The following is an 18,302-nucleotide window of genomic DNA, read 5'->3' as shown; positions in this document are numbered from 1 at the left end:
TTACTAATGTTGCACTAATGTTATCTTAGATGATCTCTCTCACCCACTCTTTTTAGAATATACCAGATCCCTTTTATAAACACTGAGAAACATTTACGTCATTTACACCTAAAAGCATTCAATTATTGAACGATGAAAAGATTGTTTGGAGGTAGGGATGTTATTATTTTAGACTCTTTACCAGCTAACTGCCTATTCTTAAGCTCATGGTACTGGATTGCGTTCTGACTGGGCAATGTTGTTAAATGCTGTTTTGCATCATGGTATTGCACTGCCTCTGCATTGTCTAATTGTCCTATACTTTATACGCCATGACCTCCTGATGTGCAAGACAATTTCCCTTAGGGGTAATAAAGGTTAAATCAATTTAACCCTGTAGCCAAGCTACTCACAGCGGGTGGGGCATGCTAGAGACACCCCGGCCAGCTCAACCCATCCAGCTCCAGTGCTGGGCCACTGCCCGGGGAGTCCAGATCACAGCGTCCTGTATCTGGACCACTGGGCTACACAGGAATTCACAATGCCCACTCCTCCTGCTTGAGTCTGCCAGGAGCGCTTCATGCTTAATGGTAGATCTACTGTATTTACCCAGAGAGAGCGCTGACGTTCAGTGCTGTGTCTCTTGGGCTTCTCCGTCCCATACACAGATATATTAATGTTGTCTCAGATACACATGGGTCATGTTATTGTTTCTTTTTATTTCCTGTTGTTTGGGAATTTGCAACGGAGAAAATTGTCTCACAGGATATCGTGACCTCAATTGGGTAATACTCAACATATTTACATACAATAGAATACAAACCTGTTTAGCATTTCCAAACGCTTTTTAAAACAAAAAAGGAAGCTTTGCCTGAGCAAGAAGGAATAGACCAGATTTACAGTATCTAAAAGGCAGCTGGATTTTAAAATATTCAGAGGGATAAAAAGCAATCGGATACTGAGAAAGAAATGTAAAGGGCTCGTTTTAATTTATCCAACAGCATCTTGGCTAAATAAACATATACGTCAAAGATTAGTTTACATATTTGCCAGAGTCCTAGTCTGCTGAACACTTGTGAAGTTGTGTCAGTGAAGATGTGCAGGAGCTCCTAGCAGAAGCAGTTTCGTTTCGAATAAGAGAGGGACGACTGTGAGCCCCTTCATTGTGAAGGCTCTCAGTATCCTTTACCTACCCTTAATAAACGTACATGAGAACAACTTGAAATGTTTTTCAATGACAAATCTAATATCGCTCAGCTATTTTTTGTATTTCAATAATCAGGACGTGCCCCATTCATTTTCTGAATATAATGAAAATATCCTGTTTTTGAAAGAAAACCATCCAAGACATTAAATAATCATTAATACAATAGTAAGTTCAATAAAAACCTGTGACCTCTGTGAAGCAGATATTTGACAGCCATAGTGCAATATGTTATTAAAGAACTTCTATACATCCAGTATAATTACCTTCGCTGCTACCCAGTGGGGTAAGACTAGTGTAAAAATAGAAGAATTTGCAAACTCTATAGAAAAGAAAAGATTAAAAGATTAATTGAGATTTAGGCAAAATTCTAACATTCAGGGCTAGGCAATTCATACTGTAAATGTGAGTATGTAGTGTAGCAAAAGTGTATTTGTAGCAAAATCAGAACAGATTCTTTATTGCTTAATTAACCAAAGTGTTGCAGATGACTTTCCCAGTTACAGTAAGTATTAGCTGGAGCAAACCCTTTAAATGGCCTGGAATCCAGGCGATATAAACTCTCAGAACTCAAGCTGGAGTTCAAGAACCAAGATTGAATTCTCTTGTCCTGTAGAGATAACCATGAAAACCAAAGACAAACACAATGACAGTCATGAGACATCCAAATTCACAGCCCAGTCTGCATGTACAAGAAAAAGGCCTTTATTTGTACAAAAATATCTCCTTGGCCTAATAACAGGGACATCTGATACAGTACAAAAATACTTGGACAATACTATGGGATTTATACATTTCAAACTGGATTGGCAACGTTCATAAAACCGTGCCAACATTATAAAAAGATTTGGTAGAGACAGTTACATGTTCCTTATAAAAGAGCTGTAAAAATGAAATTAAAATATTCTTCACAAGTAACAAAATACGTAGAAAGGTCTATCTAAGATAGTCACCATGAGAAAATCTTCAGAAAGCTTAGAAACAGACTTACTGGTAACTATATATATATATCACATGTAGTAGAAAAACCTATAATCATACAGAACATACAGCATGTGCATACAAAGTGGAGCTGGAAAGAATCCAGGGCATATTTTCCTTACCAAGCTAATTATATTTCAGAGAACTGATCAAATAACTAGAACGGAGATTTTCACAAAGCTTTTTGGTTTGCTTTTAAAGGATTAAGAAAAAGTACAACCCCGTTTAAACCAAACTCCAGGAAACCTACAATGCCGAAGAAGAGCGCGGTGCTATACATGTGTATTTACAGAGGGCAGACAGCTCACACAAGTTGCTTTAGAGCAGGGGCCTTCAGGGGTGGCTGAAGCAGGTAGTGCTGGGGGTCCGCTGAGAGCAGATTTCCCCAGTCTCGTCGACCCGATCCCCAGCAGAGCAGGCCTGAAAGATCAAGCAGGGGAAGGGCGTGGCAAGTGTCTGGGAGGAGAGGGGTGGGCTTGGCGGTCTGCCCGCGGGGAGGGGGGCGGGGGTCGCTGGGCTCACGCCGTCTCCTTGGGGTTGAAGTTGGACAGCTTGGCTCCCTCCTCCCCGCCTCTCTCCTCTCGGTCCCGAACCTCTCCCTCCACGTGGTAGCCAACCATCAGCTGGTACACCACCACACCCACAAACGAGCCAATGAAGGGGGCGAAGATGGGCACAAAGAACCAGTAGTCATTAGCCCTGGAGGAAGAGGAAGAGAGAGATCGCCCATTATGGCCCAAGACTTCATCTTTACTATTTCCAACCACCCCCTCATCACAGAATAGCCGATCGTCATATTCCTAGATACAGACTTTCCATCAGTAAACTAAAAATATCTGACCACAGAAGCTAAGCAAGGCTGGGCCAGCCCAGGGAGACCTTTTGAAAAGCTAGGGTTGTCTATACAGTTATTCCGATTACCTTGTACTTTGAGCTTGCTTAAATCTGTCTTTTTTTAGCTTCCCACAATTCAAACGGCGTGCCAATGTATCCCTTTTCTACCGGATCTGCCGTGGAGTGGGGCTGCACGTGGGACTGCCCTGTCTCTCTCACACCTGAAGAAGGCTCCACGGCCGAAACGTTGTGTTCTCTTTCTGCTTTTTTCAGCATGGAATAAACCTATTACTTGTTCCTTTGCAGCCTACGCATGCTGACGCAGCTACCCACCTGAACTGCACGTCACCCATGTGAGCACCGCAATGCATGAAGCGTTCAGGGACCCCTGGGGGGGTGAAAAGCTCTTCTTAAGGAACTTTTTCGGTTTGTGCTCCTGCAGCCCTATTTTGCAAGAGGAAGAGGGCGCAGACAACGGCTTGCTGGGGGGAGCCCGATGATGAGCATCCCGAATTTGAACGGGGCGCTCCCTCGGCTGGTCAGAAGGAAGCCCGCGCGAGGGGACTTACGTGAAGACCTCGCTGCCCCAGCCAGCAATGGCGGTGAAGAGCCGCGGGCCGAGGTCTCTGGCAGGGTTGACTGCGTAGCCGGAGTTGAAGCCCATGGACAGGCCGATAACCAGCACCACGAAGCCCACGGTGAAGGCTTCCAGCCCGCGTGGGATGGGGTTGTTGTAGGGGTCCACGATAGCCAGGATACACACCACCAGGGCGGCAGTACCAATCAGCTGGAAAATAAAAAAAGAAGGAATTATCCTTTTACCGAAACCGATGACAAGGCTACGCTAACAGCTCTCTATTGATTAACAATCTTTTTCATGGATCATTACTAGTAATAGGGTGGCAGTGGAGGTGTCGTGGTCAGCATTGCTGCCACTGGGTTCAATTCTGGACCGGTGGTGCCATCTGTGTGGAGTTTGCATGTTCTCCCCATATTCGCTAAGGGTTACAGTTTCCTCCCACAGTCTGAAAGCACACTGCTGGCATAAAGGCACCATCCTGCTGAGAGGATCAAGGATTAAGACAACCTATTTCCTGGTTAACGCAGAGCTCCTTCACCCCCGTTGCTCACATGAACCATGAACCACTTGTCCCAGGATAGTGGTTCCAAGGCATCATTCACCTGGGGAACTGCCGATGTTGTGACCAGCAGACCCACGTGCCAGACTGCACCGTGTTGCTGCAGTGAAGTCAAGGAAAGACACGCCAGTTTTGGAAGCTCTGCGCCAGGCCTGTCTTGGACTCACCTGGTCAAATAAGCCGTTGATCAGGGTGAGGTGGTTGGAGGGGTAGGTGGCGAAGATGCCAGCAGTCGCATTTGTTCCGGTCACCAGCAGATCCCCACCAGCGAAATCCCACAGGGCATCTGGAGGGAGGAGACGTGTGAGGGTCAGGGAGTGGTGATGTTGAGTAGGGGATCTACTCATTTGACAGGGGCCAGAGCCCCACCGAAATAACCCAACAGACTGAGGAAACTAAATGTGACTTTTGAACATAGAAAGAAAGAAAGATGGCTGTGGCATGAGATCTAGCAGTCACTACCACCCCCTGAGGGCCAAATGGACAGCCCGGGGTTTGTAAATCCAAATTATTGCAGGGTTTTTTTTACTCCTAATGCAGAGATGTCAAACTCGGCTCTTGGAAGAACAAGCTCCTTCTCCTTTTCCCCCCAGAGCTCTTGCCAAATGTTTGGTCTAACTATTTAACTTCATTCATCTGACGAGGCTCCAAGGTATTTTGTAGGTAGCAGGGCCTTTAAAAGATCTCAAGAGAAATCCTAGATAGGATGAAAAACAATTACAAGCTACTGAGACCGCAGACCACAAGACACCCAGACCTTCAAGAACAGAGTCTGAGATGCCTGCTCCTAGGGGCTTCCTACTTATACCTACCAAAGTACAGGCCGAAGATGATCCCAGAGCCCAGGAAGGCTCCCAGTGTCTGGGCCAGAAAGTAAGCAGGGAGTTTCCTCCAGGGATCCCTCCCAAGCAGGCACAGGGCAAAAGTCACCGCCGGGTTAAGATGTCCTCCTGGGAGAGTTTAAGAAAGGGAATGAGATTTACTTCTCTACAAAAAAAAAATCGAACTTGCCGCCACGGCATCTTCTGCAGTCTTAACCAAAGGTCGCTGTGATGAAGATACAATTTCCTCCTTTGCGTCAGCTCTTCTCTTCTTTTTTTTTTTGCCTGAAAAGGCTTGAGAAGTCAAAAACAAACTGGTGCCTTTCGGTTTTTTGTATTCTGACTGAAGTTTAAAGTGCTTTTAAACTGCCTGATTTTCAGCTCTCAGGTTTCAGGTCCACACAGAGTCGCATGCTCGAGTCTTGGGAACTGGCTTCCAAGCTGCGACTGTAACGGATACTCCACAGTGGAAAAGTTGTATTATTCTTGTTTCTAAAGAGGAAACAAAAATAGTTTCCTTGGTTGTTTTTGTGGGCTATTCCATTCTGGTAACCTGTAATTACAGAGTAGTTAAATACGCCCAGACAAGTAGGAGACTATTTCCCTATTTTAATAGAAAAGGCCTTTAAAACAGAGGCAAAGGAACTGTTAATCTGCAGAGTGCATCTCACAAGGATTACGAGAACACAGAGAAATTCAGCAGTAATACAGTACTTAATTTAGTCAACTGCAGACAGGTTAATTCACCACGTGACAGAAACGATATTGTTACTGTAGAAACCGTTCAGAGAAGAGCAACCAGATTCATTGCAGCACTGAAGGTTTTTAGTCTTGAGCAGAGAAGACTATGATCGGAGCCGTTACAAGTACTTAAAGGCACCCAGTGGACCTCAGTGAAACAGAAACCAAAAGACAAGTGAAAATTTTGTGGAGGTGCGCTTAAAACTGGGAACAAGAGGCTCTTCCTCACCCAGAGGATCCATCTGGGAGTATGGAACAAGACAGCCAGCCATCCCATTGAAGCTGACATCATTCAAGAAAACAGCTGGGTGACATATTGGACTAACAACCATCAAGCTGGCTAGATGGGCCCAAATTGCTTCTTCCCATCTGAAGCCTTTATATTCTTACAGCTGACGTTGTCAAATGATGGTTACCCTTTTGTCACAATCCAGTTGCTTTCAGTTCTACAAAAGATACAATGTTTTGCTTGCCGAGTCTAAAATATGGATAATTCTAATAGAAATTGAACACTGTAGAATCTGAAATTAACTGGGAAGCAGTGCATGGGATTAGCAGTTTCTCAGGACAAATACTTCGAGCTCATGTAGCGTTACACTTTGTGCACAAAACAGCTGTTAAACCAACAGCGCCTGTGAAAATGATTCATATTTTGGTCTTTCGAAGCACGGCAGTAATACAGCACAGGCTTGACCATACAGTCTTCCCTGGCTCAGACAGAGCAGCAGTGGCAGCCTGTTCTTTTGTGCTTGGAGAGGAGTTTCTTTGCTGTCAAGGACTTGGTCTGGCATATGCCCCTCCTCCTCAACAAGTTTCTGCTTTCTGAAATGACTCAAACCAATACAGGCTGTCCCTTGTCAGGCCTGTGTGAAGTCGCATAGTGCCTATAAGCCACAATGACTATAACTGAAAAGTCATGGACATTTGATCTCAGTCCTTAACTGAACTGATGATCTACTTTAAATACTAGAAGGCAATTTTCTAATAAAGCATAAAAAAATCTATAAAACAAAGTCAATTTGGGTCTTTTTTTTGCTTTTACAGATGATAAATTATTGATCTTCTATTGCTTGATAATCCGTGACCCAGATTTAGTGTATTTGCTTCTAGCTGTACAGACACAGAGCTGAACCACCATGGTACTCACCCGACACCTGTCCGCAGATCAGGATTCCTAGGGTAGCCGCAAAGCCGAAAGCAAAGTTCACGGTCATGAACATACCATGAGAGCCACCGCTAAGCACCAGCTGAGCCACTGCACCACAGCCGAACATCTGGCAACATGAAAACAGAGCACTGTCAGCAAGCCCATAAGATCAGATAAGATCACTTTATTGCCCATATACAATTTCTTGCATTAGGAATTTTCACATACCCCAGCTTGCACTCCATGAGACTTAGACACACAGACAGGGAGAGAAGCTTGGGGTCAGAGCGCAGGGTCAGCCGTTTATACGGCATCCCTGGAGCAGTTGGGGTGAAGGGCCTTGCTCAGGGGCCCAACGGAGTAGGATTCCTCTGTCTGTTGTGGGATTTGAACTGGCAACCTTCCAGCCACAGGCACAGATCCTTAGCCAAGGTGCCACTGCTCCGCCCCAAACTCATGGCGATTGCTGGATTTGAACACGCTTATAAGTCAGTCACTTAAGCAATCACACCACAGACGCAATAGTACAGTCCATTTCCCCGTGCATTCACCCTGACATCACTGCACTGCATTCTCCAAAAAACACATTCCAAAGAGAGAGAATGACTAAAATAGTATCCCTGTGAACACAAGTCAATTTTCATATTCATCTTGAAAGGATCAACTAAACATCTCCAGGTCAACATAAAACAGAAAGAGCTTTTCAACTTGGGCATCTCAGGAATTCAGCTGTAAAGAATCAGCATTTAGACAAAGTCAGGAAGTAATACAGAAAAAAAACAAGCAATGCAAGGATATATACCTTTATACCTTTAAAGAATGTGATATTAGAATAGTAGTACAATGCACTAGTAAAACCATATTCAAACAATATTCAAAATAAGGTCATCACATTACAAAAAAAGATTACTATCCAGGAAAGAGTTATCCGAGTCATTCCTGGGCACAAAACAATGTCCCGCTGTTTGTGAGGGTCGGTTATAGAAAAACCCCTTAGGAAAGAATTATTTCCATTGCAAAAATAAAAGACTTCATACAGCAAAAGCTGTTGAGATCCCCAGTACTGCGAATTGGGAAAACCCCTCATCATTTAATTTTTTTTATAATGTCAACATTTTATTTGTGGATATGGAATAATGTGAAAATTATTAATAGTGTGAAAAATATTTTTTTTGTTGATCCAAAAATGGGAAACAGTAAATACAGCTTTCATAGGGCAGGATTAGCCGTTTTCTGGGACAAATACTTTGAGCTCGAGTAGCACTCCAGGTTGGGAACGAGAGGGCTGTTAAATCAGTATCTACAGTGAAAGGCTAACAGTTTCTGTGCACAAAGGGTAGTGGGAGCGTGGAACAAGCCGCCCAGCCACGATGTTAGAGCCAGTGCCACCATGTCTTTCAGAAACAACTGGAAGACTTTCTCAGACTCAGGAGGTACCAGCAGCCAAATGGCTTTCTTGTCAGCTTTGCTCCTGCATTGTTTGCCATCCTTTGGTAGGCAGCGAGTATTTCTTTCTGGAAAGTGTTTTACAGATACGGTATTTAGGCGTTTCCTGTCCACAGCACTAGAACTCCCCCCTTTTATCTTGTTCTTGACCATGATATTCCTGGAATAAGCTGTGCTTCCCTGACAGCTTCCCTGTTCCTTGCTGCCTTGGTGAATCTGATGTTCCAGAGCGCTCGACTGTCAGAATTAGTCATGCCTCTGCTTCTGTGCATGGGACCTGGGAGGAGGCCTGTGCCATGACCTCATTTTTAAATCACAGGTTACAAAATTCTGACTCATCAGAAATGGGGTATTTATCATTTTGTTTGGTTTGAAATTAGTTGGAATCAGAAGCACAGAAAGGGACTGGAACGTGTGCCACTACCTTTCTGGGTAACATTTCTCCTTTTGGCCCGAGCTGAGTTTTTCAGCACTGTCTCATGGAAAGTCAACAGCCAGGAGGGGGCTCTGCACAGCTCCATTTCCCCTCCATAAGTTCCTTTCAAAGCCCAATCCCATACAGAGCCATTGTGCACCGCCTCTGCTGGAAGGCACTGGGCTGTGATTACTTTCTGCTGAAGGAGAATGTGGAGGGATCACCAAAGAAAGTGGAATGAAAGGTCGTATTTTTTCATGCCAAAACCGACCGAGACGCAGCAGAGCCATGGACGAGCTCGTGAAAGGAGCCCATTGAGCCGCTAGCGGAATTTTTCCATCAGCAGACATTCCTCCCCACTGTCCCACCTTGAAGTGACACTGTGGCACACGTAGTGCCATCGCAGCGGTGAGGTTCTGGAAGAAGGAGAGCTTTGTTCAGTTTTGTCCGGGCTTCATGTAAAGCAAAGACAAAACCCTTGTTCTCCTTTGTTTATGCAGATAAATCCATTGAGAACAAGTTCCAGTTTACAACGATGTCCTGGAAAATAGGATTTTATTGGCACATTTTCAATACGTTTTACTCGACATAGGAGTGTCCAACACATGACTCTAGACTGCCCTCCAGTCCAGAGACTAGAGCCCTAACCACTGCTCCATACTGCTGCCCCCAAAACTGCTAAAAAAAGCAGAAGTTTCCCCATCTTGTTCTGCTCCATTAGAAGTTCCTTGTTCTGTTCCATTGTCTTGTTATAATGCATATAATGCATTCACCATTAACATCCCTAATCTCTGTATACCACCAAGCATAAACAAGCACAAATACCATTACACAACTCTGCAGAATGGCCATAGACAATAGAAACATTGATGTAGCCAGCAGTCCCTAATGATACAGGATACTGTGGCTGATGATTTCAGAGGTTCCAGTCTGAAGAGAGGGAAATGAAAATAAAAAATAGATTTTCTGCACTGCCCGGTTATTTAAAAACCTGCTTACTAGTTGTCTTTTGAACTGACTGATCCTCACAGAGCTGGAAAGCAACCGCCTTAAATCAAGACCTGTCAGCAACCTGATTAGAGTAATTTAACACATGGAAACGGCGCCGGTGGTGTTGATGCTTGGGTCCAGTTCATTCCAGATGAAACTAACACCTGTGGTAGATTTGCCAGAACACTCCTTGAAGTCTCTTGACGGAGCTGCCTGATGGGCACCAATCTCTGTCTCAAAGAGAGCCTCCAGGCCACAGCCAGCCCCACCCGGCACTCATTTACAGGCTGTGACAAGAGCTCCGAGATCACATGACAGCTGCCAGATTCATATAGCCAATTCACTTGCTTGAGTTGTTATCATTTGTATTTTTGCTCCACTGATGGAGGTGGTTTTCCAGTCCCACCCTGTTTCTGAACACTAGGAATAGACTTGTGGTTTTATTATTAGTATCACAAATAACATTGCCGCTTTTGACACAACCAAGAAGAAATAAGGAGTCTACCCATCCAGAAAAGTGTTACTGGGGGGGGGGATCACATTAAATTAGTCTCGGGATGAGGACGGGCTGCAGGCTCACCTTACATCTCCACAGAGTAGAGGCAGGTGGACACACATCTAGAAAACGTGCAGCTAACGCCATTATATTAAAGGACCAGCTGGAGAGCAGCAAGCTCAAATCAAAGGGTCGAGCACATCTGAAAGCATCCCCAAAAGCAAATATCAACACGACCCACTCCGAATTTTGGAAATCCTGGGAATTTGAAGTGTAGTTGAACGCCAATTTCAAATGAATGAATGACAGAATAGCCTCCTCTTACCTGTGGCCTTTCATGCTCTTGGGGTTATTGGATTCTGTTTTTACAGACAAGGAGAGCCAATTGAGGTTACTATAAAGAGAAACAAATTAGATTACTATACCTGCTGTGTGTAGGAATGCAGGACTGGAATCTCAAAACCCCAAAATCGAATGAGATATCCAAGCAAGGAATCTGTAGGCTCACCAGATACATCCGATAGCTTAGGACTGTCCTACAGTAGCTAAAACTACTGGATATTTCTAGTCTTGAATAGAGAAGAATGTGACGGATTCTTATATTCAAAATCCTTAAAAGGTACCGACAAGATCAAACCAATATAGTTTTTCGGAATCAGCACAGAAGGGGAAAATGCATTTAACCCCGAGAACCCCAGGGTGCTTCCTTACACAAAGGACTGTGGGACTCTGAAGCAAATGACCCAGCCTTGTTATCACCCAGCTTCTTTCAGGAAAATAGCCCTCAGCAGCTGGGCCAGATGGCTTTCTCTCATAACATTTAAAGTTCAGACTCACCGGTGCAAAAACGTACCCTGCTGTCAGCCCCATCACTCCATTAGTAATCAGTAGCATCTGCAAACACTCCCATCTCCACACAGCAACGCGACACACCAGACTGCCAACAGCATCTGTTCTGTCATGTAGTGTTTAGGCTACTAAGTGCCACTGTTTTCACATCTGTCCTCCTGCTACACTGATCCCACTCATTTCCACTTCACTGCCTCAGCCTACGTGGGTACATTTAATGGCAACGATGTGCCACACTTCTGATCTCTTTGACAGAGCTTAGGGCTCTTGTTCCCCCCCGTTATCAAGCACAGAAAAAGGTGACAACACCTTTCGGCTTAAGTGCATACCTAAAAGCTCTGTCAGATATGTCTGCACTTAATGACCATGTTCTTTTTAAAGAAATATCGCCCAACGCCCACTTAGAAAAGAGTTAAGTGCAGTTACGTAAATATCCTATGTACAAACGCTACAGACGTGATCGTATCTTTAACGGGTTTATGTTGATTCTTTCCTTTCGGCTTAAACTGGAGGAAGCACCCTGGATTGCGCTGAGCACATTTTGTAATACAAAAACACCCCGCGTGCTGGAGGGTTCAGCCAGCCAACTCTTACTGTGGTGGAAAGTCATCGCAGGTGGGAGCCTGATCCGTGAGTCATCATCAGCTTGTGCGCTGTACAAACACACAGTAGCTGCACCGGTCACGGCGATTGATGGGAGACATTGGCCGGGCTTCAGCTCATGCATACTTTTCCCCACACAAAAACAGCAGCTTATCCACTCTTATCTCCCCTTTCTTTACACTGCTGTTCTGCTCTCTATCAAGGCTTCCTCAGGCAGCAGGCCTTATCAGTGCTGCTCCTGGAACGTGACAGCTGACACAGGGAGACAACAGCGCAGACCTCCCCCCCCTCCCTCCGTACACACACCTCCTTATGGTTAAACCCACAGTTAGCACTAAGATCCAGCTTATTAGAACCCAGCAGAAAAGGTGCAAGTGCACTACGAACCCCCCAAGGCAGGGCTCGACTCCTGAATGCTGCACCCAGCCTCTCCTATAATCCTAGCACAGTGCGGATTAGAATCTAGCACAGGCATGGGGTCAAGACCACTGTTCAACTTAGGAGCGCAGAGAGTGTAAAGACCCAGTTAAGTGTTCAACCGTGTATTGAATAACATCTGCAGCAGTGACACAGCACCTGTCTGCAGAATGGAGCTGAAAGTGCCAGAGCTTTAGAGGGATTTCAAACAGAGACACATTGAAGTGCATACAGGCAGGTCGAAGAGGACTTAGAGGAAAGCAAAACATTCGGGGACTATACAGTGGCTGATCTTGAGAAAGCAAATAAGCAGGTTTTCTTCTGAGTTATTTGTTTAGGCAAGATTGCACACATACAAATTAACTGAAACAAATGATAGCATTAAGTCAAACAGCCAAAGGTTTATTATTTAATGCTCATCTGTAAGGTGCAGAGGTGCATTAAAACTGCAGTTCACCTAAATCACCTTACACCCGCATTTGTTTCTGTGCAGGAAGCAAAACCTTTTTATCTAGCAACTTCTCATAAATATGCATCAAAACCGCCCACATCTTGTGGCCTTTTCTGTTTTTTCCCCCCATTTAGAACATCTTTTCAGTTTGAAAAGGATCCCTCGTCCACAGGACAAGAGCAAGGGAGGTTTCCTAAAGGCAATAAAACTGCACTTGACAGAACAAGTCTTGACAGGAAAGGAATCAGCTCTACAGGTGTCACAGACCCATTCCAGATATCTTTCTTTTCCATCAGTGAGTCACGCAGACTAAGGCTAACCTACAGTTTGACGAAGGGGAAGGGTGCAAACTAGAAAAAAACCCCAACTAAAGCACTGTTCAGAGTGGTATATTATTTACAATGTATCTAAGCGTCTGATAATATGAATAATTGTAGCAGGGTGGGGCTGACAAGTTGCACATGGACTTACCCAGGGTGGCTGTAACTTGATTGAGTAATTGCCCCAGCAACAAGAATAAGGTCCTTCCACATTCTCATGCTGGCCAATCTCACACTCAGTCAAGTCACGCCAATAACATCCATGTGAGGGATCTCAGCCCCAACATCTTTAGGTCTTGTCTTTGAAAGCTCCAGCACCAAGACCAATCATAAATATAAAGCCAGTTGCCTCAGCCCCTTGAATTCTGAGTGCACTTAAATGTGTTGGATTTTAATTTCTAAATGCTTAAGTATGCTTTGTTTAAACAAGATGAGGATTAGTGACAGCGTAACGTTTTGCATGTTTCTCTTACAACTGTCCTTTGCTAAGATTCAATACAATGAAATCCAAGTTATGTATAGTTTATAATGATGAAGTATAGACCTTAAAGTAGTACTGAAGACAATGGTGGACTTGCAGTACTTAAGGTCTTAAAACTGTCACGTGCACCTACAACTTTTTAATGCAATATAAAAGCCTTAGCCTTTATTGCTTAGAATAATCCTGAGAGTGAGCAAAAAAAAAAAAAAGTCAATTCAGCACAATGCAAAGAAGCAGCCCCTAGAAGATGTGGACAGAGGCAGCCCAAGATGAGCTGGTCGTCTCTGCACCCTCTTCTGCACCGTCTCCTCCAAAGTTTAAAATACAGTGCCGCTGGCTACAGGATATAACCTCCTTCTTTTTGAAAAAAGAAGCGTGGGATTTTTGTGCTGGGCGTATATACACAGGAAGGCAAGGAGAAACGTCGTGAGACAGGAGGCTTCATTGGAACTGACTGCAGCGTGTAAAGCAGAGGTGTATAAAGAAACAGGTGTCATGCCCTTACCGCAGCCGAAGGGGGGGGGGGGGGGGGGGTCGGGAGACCGCCAGACACTTACCACGAGAATGAGGGTCCCCAGGCACTCTGCCAGGGCCTGGCGCAGCAGCAGGTTCCTGATCTGGAAGGCGCGCGCCATCTTGTCCATGTAGTACTTCTGCCTGCCCATGGTGCTGTCCTTTCGGGTCCGAGAGGGCTTGTCCAGGTACGTCCACCGGTTCCTCTGTCTGCCAACTGGGCTCCCCGGCGCCGACACCTGCTCTTATAGGAGCGGGAGCAGCCCTCCCCCTCAGGGCCTTCCACTCCGAGAGCCTCTCTCCCTCCTCCTCCCCCCTCTCTCTCTCTCTCTCTCGCTCTCTGCCACTCTCCTTCGGCTGTTTCCCGAGCCTGGGCTCCTCTGGGACTTACAGCAGGGGAGAGGGAGGCCGGCTGACTGGGTCTGTGCAGGGCTGAGCCGAGACGGAGACACAAATTATGACAGGCAGTCGCTTGCTCAACATTTCAAAAGGAGCACACATCAGGCTATCAAGACAGAAACATGCCACCCGAGGGGGTTGTGTGTGTGTGTGTCAATCCCTGTGAGGCTTACTTTAAAAAAAATAATCATTCTAGACCAAGCAGTGCGAGACCATGTGGATTAGAGCTCTATTTCCCAGCTCTATTTGAAACTCTTTAAAAATGTTCAGCACCTGCTATAATGTCCTATAATATACATTTGATCCACAGCCCGAAATCTGCAGGATTTTCTGAGCAGGTGAAAATAGCAGATGTAAGCCTATTTTGAGTTCAACGAAAGCATCAATTACGTAATTGGGAGCTCAGCGCGACCCAGAACCAGCTGGTAGATCAGCGGAGGACGCTCCGTTTTAATCTGGCGTTCATCAAAACAGCTTTTTATTTCCTCAGTGCAGGTATAACCTCTGCATCAACACGGCTTGCGCCTCACATCTCTCCTTTCTCGTTACTTCATCATTCACTTCGATTCTCGCCCCTCGGGTGTGTAGCAGATCGTTGACGAAAAGAAAAGAGGGCGACCGTTTCTCTTCCGCAGGAAAAAAAAAAATTCACGAGTGTTTTTTAAAGTGCGGAAAAATCACAGGAACGGCTAGATTGTCAACAAATGCTAATGCTTCGCGCAGTATTGGCAAAACGAGTTTCACTACCAAACAAGCATATCAGGCAATTTTTGTTTTTTAATTTCGTTTGTGCAATAAAAGAAAAGCTGACGTACCGGAGCTCTGTGGTGAACGATCCGGTATCCGCCCTGCACTGCTTGTCAACTCAAACTAGCCCGTCCGCGTCAATATTTCGCCTGGACGCGCTATAATTGACAAATTAATTTATTTGAACGAAATCGACATCGTGGACCACAGGCTAATACAAAACAAAGACTATAATTGTTTTTGTCCCCACGTTTTTAGAGGTGCACGCTAACACGGTGAATCTAATTTTCATTTTCAACACAACAACATAAATTCCGATTTGTGTGTTTCCGTATTTATGGAAAATGGAATGTAACTATTAATTATTAATTGATCAAGTTAATAAATATATCATTCAAGAAACATTCGCGCTGATAAACCTTTGCACTTTTTTAAGTATCTGTGCTTTTTACTTCTAATCCCCAAAAGCAGAACACACGGTCATTCCCACTTCAGAAAATTCAGGTTTTCGTTGATGCGCTCAGTTTAACTTTTTGGCTCTCTCACAAAACCGTTCTGCAGCCACTTTGTAACAGACTGTGGGGAAACTCGTTTTTCAGCTTTTCTAGGTAAGACGAAGCGGAAACAGGAGGAGTTCCCGTTAATTGATACATTTTCAGATAATCGCAGAAAACAAAATATGACGAAGAGCACTGGTTTCTATGTGGTCAGCAATTTACGAACGAGTTAACGCACCTACTTTGACAAATATACCTCGGCTCTGTTGGGCAGATGCGTGTGGTTATACCTGTATGTAATTAAGATCGCCCGTTGTCTTTATGAACGATTGAGGCTTTAGCGATACAGACGCCTGTGCTGTGCGCTAAGCAGTTCAGGAATTATTTCTTGGATCATTTTTTTGCTAGAAAACTTACAACAGCAATACAGTAACATTTCGTTTCAGTATAAAATGGAGTCTGTCGTTATATTTAAAAACAATTATTGATCCCCGTATATTCGCTCGGCTACAGGTAATTCAATCCGATTTTACGGATATTTGGTAGGAAACCACGTAAAATAGTTCCCATTCAGTCAATTATGGGCTTTATTAAAATTGTATTTTTTATATATTTATATATTTTTATATATTTAATAACAGTTTATTACATTATTAAATGGCCTTAACGTCCTGAAACTGAAGAAAAGTTGCCAACAATATTCTGTGATTCTGTGAAGAGTCACGTAGTTATTCCGCAATAAACTGGATTCTGTTGTCTGAATGGTACAAAACTGCAGCATTGCGTAACATTTGCATTCCTTCTGGGTGGAGAGTGAACAATGTGTGCTTTTAACAAGTAGCACCGTACCAGGGTAAGTATAACAGTTAAACAGAAACTTTTGTACATTATCAGCTATCGCTGTTTAACCAATTCTGGCAGCTGAATAGTCTATACATGTGGCAAATTTCAGTGCCGTTCCTTCAGTACGTTTGTAACCAACTCACAAATGTGCAATGTATCACGAAGACCAGCCTTGTGATTTCATAAACCATTTTATACGCTCAGTATGAACTCCAGAAGGTTTTAAGCTGTTGCCTAAAATGGTAGGTTTAATGTTCTGTGTTTTAGCACGTGTAACATGTCCCAGTTGCAAGCTATAGAAATGTCAGTGATTGGTAAATGTTAACTAAATCCTGATACATTCCATGATCCATCAATACTCCATTTAGAATATTGTGAACAGTGTTGGTCAGCACCCTACGAAAAAGATAAATGTCTTTTCCTCTCGGACCAAGAAGACAACAGAGGGACTTAAAGTATTACAGCCCTCAAAGGCATCGACAAAGTCAACCCAGTGATTCAAGATCGACAGTGAAACATGAACCAAAGGACACAAGTGGGAACTAAACTTTGCCTCTTTAACCAATCCAGCTTGTTTCTTTTTCATTAGCTTATTGATCTCATGATCAGCTGGGGCTTTGACCCCTTTAGCTGTCTAACTCTAGTCTTGCAAACCCAGCTCTCAGACCCCAGTGGCTTCTGGTTTGTGGTCTAGCTGAGCTGACAGTGTTTTCTGCTCATACTGCCTGTATGACAGTGCACCAGAAGCCAGCAGCCATGTCACCCTGCAGCTCACAGCTCACAGCTGGCAGCCCACTAAAGCTCAGCAGGTGTGAGTCTGGTCAGTCCCTGGATGGGAGACCTCCTGGGAAAAACTAAGGCTCCTGCTGGATTGAGGTGATAGTGGGGCCAGCAGGGGGCGCTCACCCTGTGGTCTGTGTGGGTCCTAATGCCACAGTATAGTGACATGGGCACTATACTGTAAACAGGTGCCATCCTTCCGATGAGATGGAAAACGGAGGTCCTGACTCTCTGTGGTCAGGAGCAGGGCGTTTCTTGAAAAGAGTAGGGGTGTTACCCCGGATTTCCTTGCTGAAATTTCCATTGGCCCTTATCAGTCATGGCCTCCTAATAATCCCCTATGAATTGGCTTCATTACTCTGCTCTCCTCCCCAATGATAGCTGATGTGTGGTGAGCGTTCTGGCACACTATGGCTGCCATCGCATCATCCAGGTGGGGCTGCACATTGGTGGTGGTGGAGGGGATCCCCAGTACCTGTAAAGAGCTCTGAGTGGAGTGTCCAGAAAAGCGCTAAATAAGTGTAAGCAATTATTATTATTACTTGTGCTCATAGACCACAGGCAATGGTTCATCTTCCTCTGAAGGTAGTGTTAATGAAAGGCAACTGCACTACAAACAAGATTTTCTGAAGACTTCTCTGTAGCAGCTGTACTGTATACTGTTCCAGTGGGGAACTGCGTCACCGTGCGCTGGCTGCAGAGGGGTTACTTCCACGCTGAAAACCAGGAAGGAGAGACCCAGTGTTGTCACAAGGCTGGAGACCCTTCTTCGGGGCTCACCTCAGGACCTCAGGCTGAAACATTGTGCTGCTCTTTTCCCTTTTTCAGCTGGGCTATAAAGTTCAGCATCTCAGGTTGAGATATTTGCCCCATGTTAGAAGCACAGAAAAATACGCTCCAAGTGGGTTAAAATAGGGACTCTCCATCTCAGGAGGGCATTCCCCTAGAATTGCACAATTTGTGATTTTCCACGAAACACGACGCAAGTAGAATGAGATTCTGACACCAAGCTGCAGCGAGATCAGAGCTGACTGATTTTCTTCTTAATTGATGACACAGGCCTTTATTCCCACAATCAGTTTATGAGTAATACAGTATTATGAGTACCCACTTCTACTTCAACTTCTGGCAGTTTTGGGAAACAAAACAAAAATAGGAAATACTAGATTTCAGCCAAAGGTTTGGGTTCTAATGTTCTTCCAGGTTCCT

At 44.5% G+C, this 18,302-nt stretch overlaps 1 protein-coding gene and 1 long non-coding RNA gene across 2 annotated transcripts; both read right to left on the bottom strand.

The window, feature by feature from the left end:
• Positions 1-1,872: 1,872 nt before the first annotated feature.
• On the bottom strand, positions 1,873-14,096 carry LOC148673762 (aquaporin-3-like). Its single transcript, XM_088630562.1, has 6 exons — positions 13,872-14,096; positions 6,847-6,973; positions 4,950-5,087; positions 4,305-4,423; positions 3,568-3,785; positions 1,873-2,863 (listed from the first exon to the last, which is right to left on the bottom strand). The coding sequence occupies exons 1-6, from the start codon at positions 13,977-13,979 to the stop codon at positions 2,683-2,685; spliced, it is 891 nt and encodes a 296-aa protein (XP_088486688.1). The 5' UTR covers positions 13,980-14,096; the 3' UTR covers positions 1,873-2,682.
• Positions 7,936-13,855, bottom strand: LOC148673763 (uncharacterized). Its single transcript, XR_015936101.1, has 2 exons — positions 11,469-13,855; positions 7,936-11,001 (listed from the first exon to the last, which is right to left on the bottom strand). It is a non-coding gene; the product is annotated as an uncharacterized LOC148673763 (long non-coding RNA).
• Positions 14,097-18,302: the final 4,206 nt, after the last annotated feature.

The sequence above is a fragment of the Lepisosteus platostomus genome, chromosome 4 (genome assembly GCF_059453375.1).
Source record: "Lepisosteus platostomus isolate fLepPlt1 chromosome 4, fLepPlt1.hap1, whole genome shotgun sequence".
NCBI classification, from domain to species: domain Eukaryota; kingdom Metazoa; phylum Chordata; class Actinopteri; order Semionotiformes; family Lepisosteidae; genus Lepisosteus; species Lepisosteus platostomus.
Note: the sequence above shows the minus strand (reverse complement) of the source record. Positions and strands in the feature narration are given on the sequence as shown.

What these genes read in the sequence shown, in the direction of transcription:
- LOC148673762 (XM_088630562.1), bottom strand. Translation starts at nt 13,979, where the DNA reads ATGGGCAGGCAGAAGTACTACATGGACAAGATGGCGCGCGCCTTCCAG. An exon ending in TGGGGACCCTCATTCTCGTG is followed by an intron (nt 6,974 to 13,871) that starts GTAAGTGTCTGG and finishes TCATGTTGCCAG; the next exon opens with ATGTTCGGCTGTGGTGCAGT. An exon ending in TGGGGCAGCGAGGTCTTCAC is followed by an intron (nt 2,864 to 3,567) that starts GTAAGTCCCCTC and finishes CTCTTCCTCCAG; the next exon opens with GGCTAATGACTACTGGTTCT.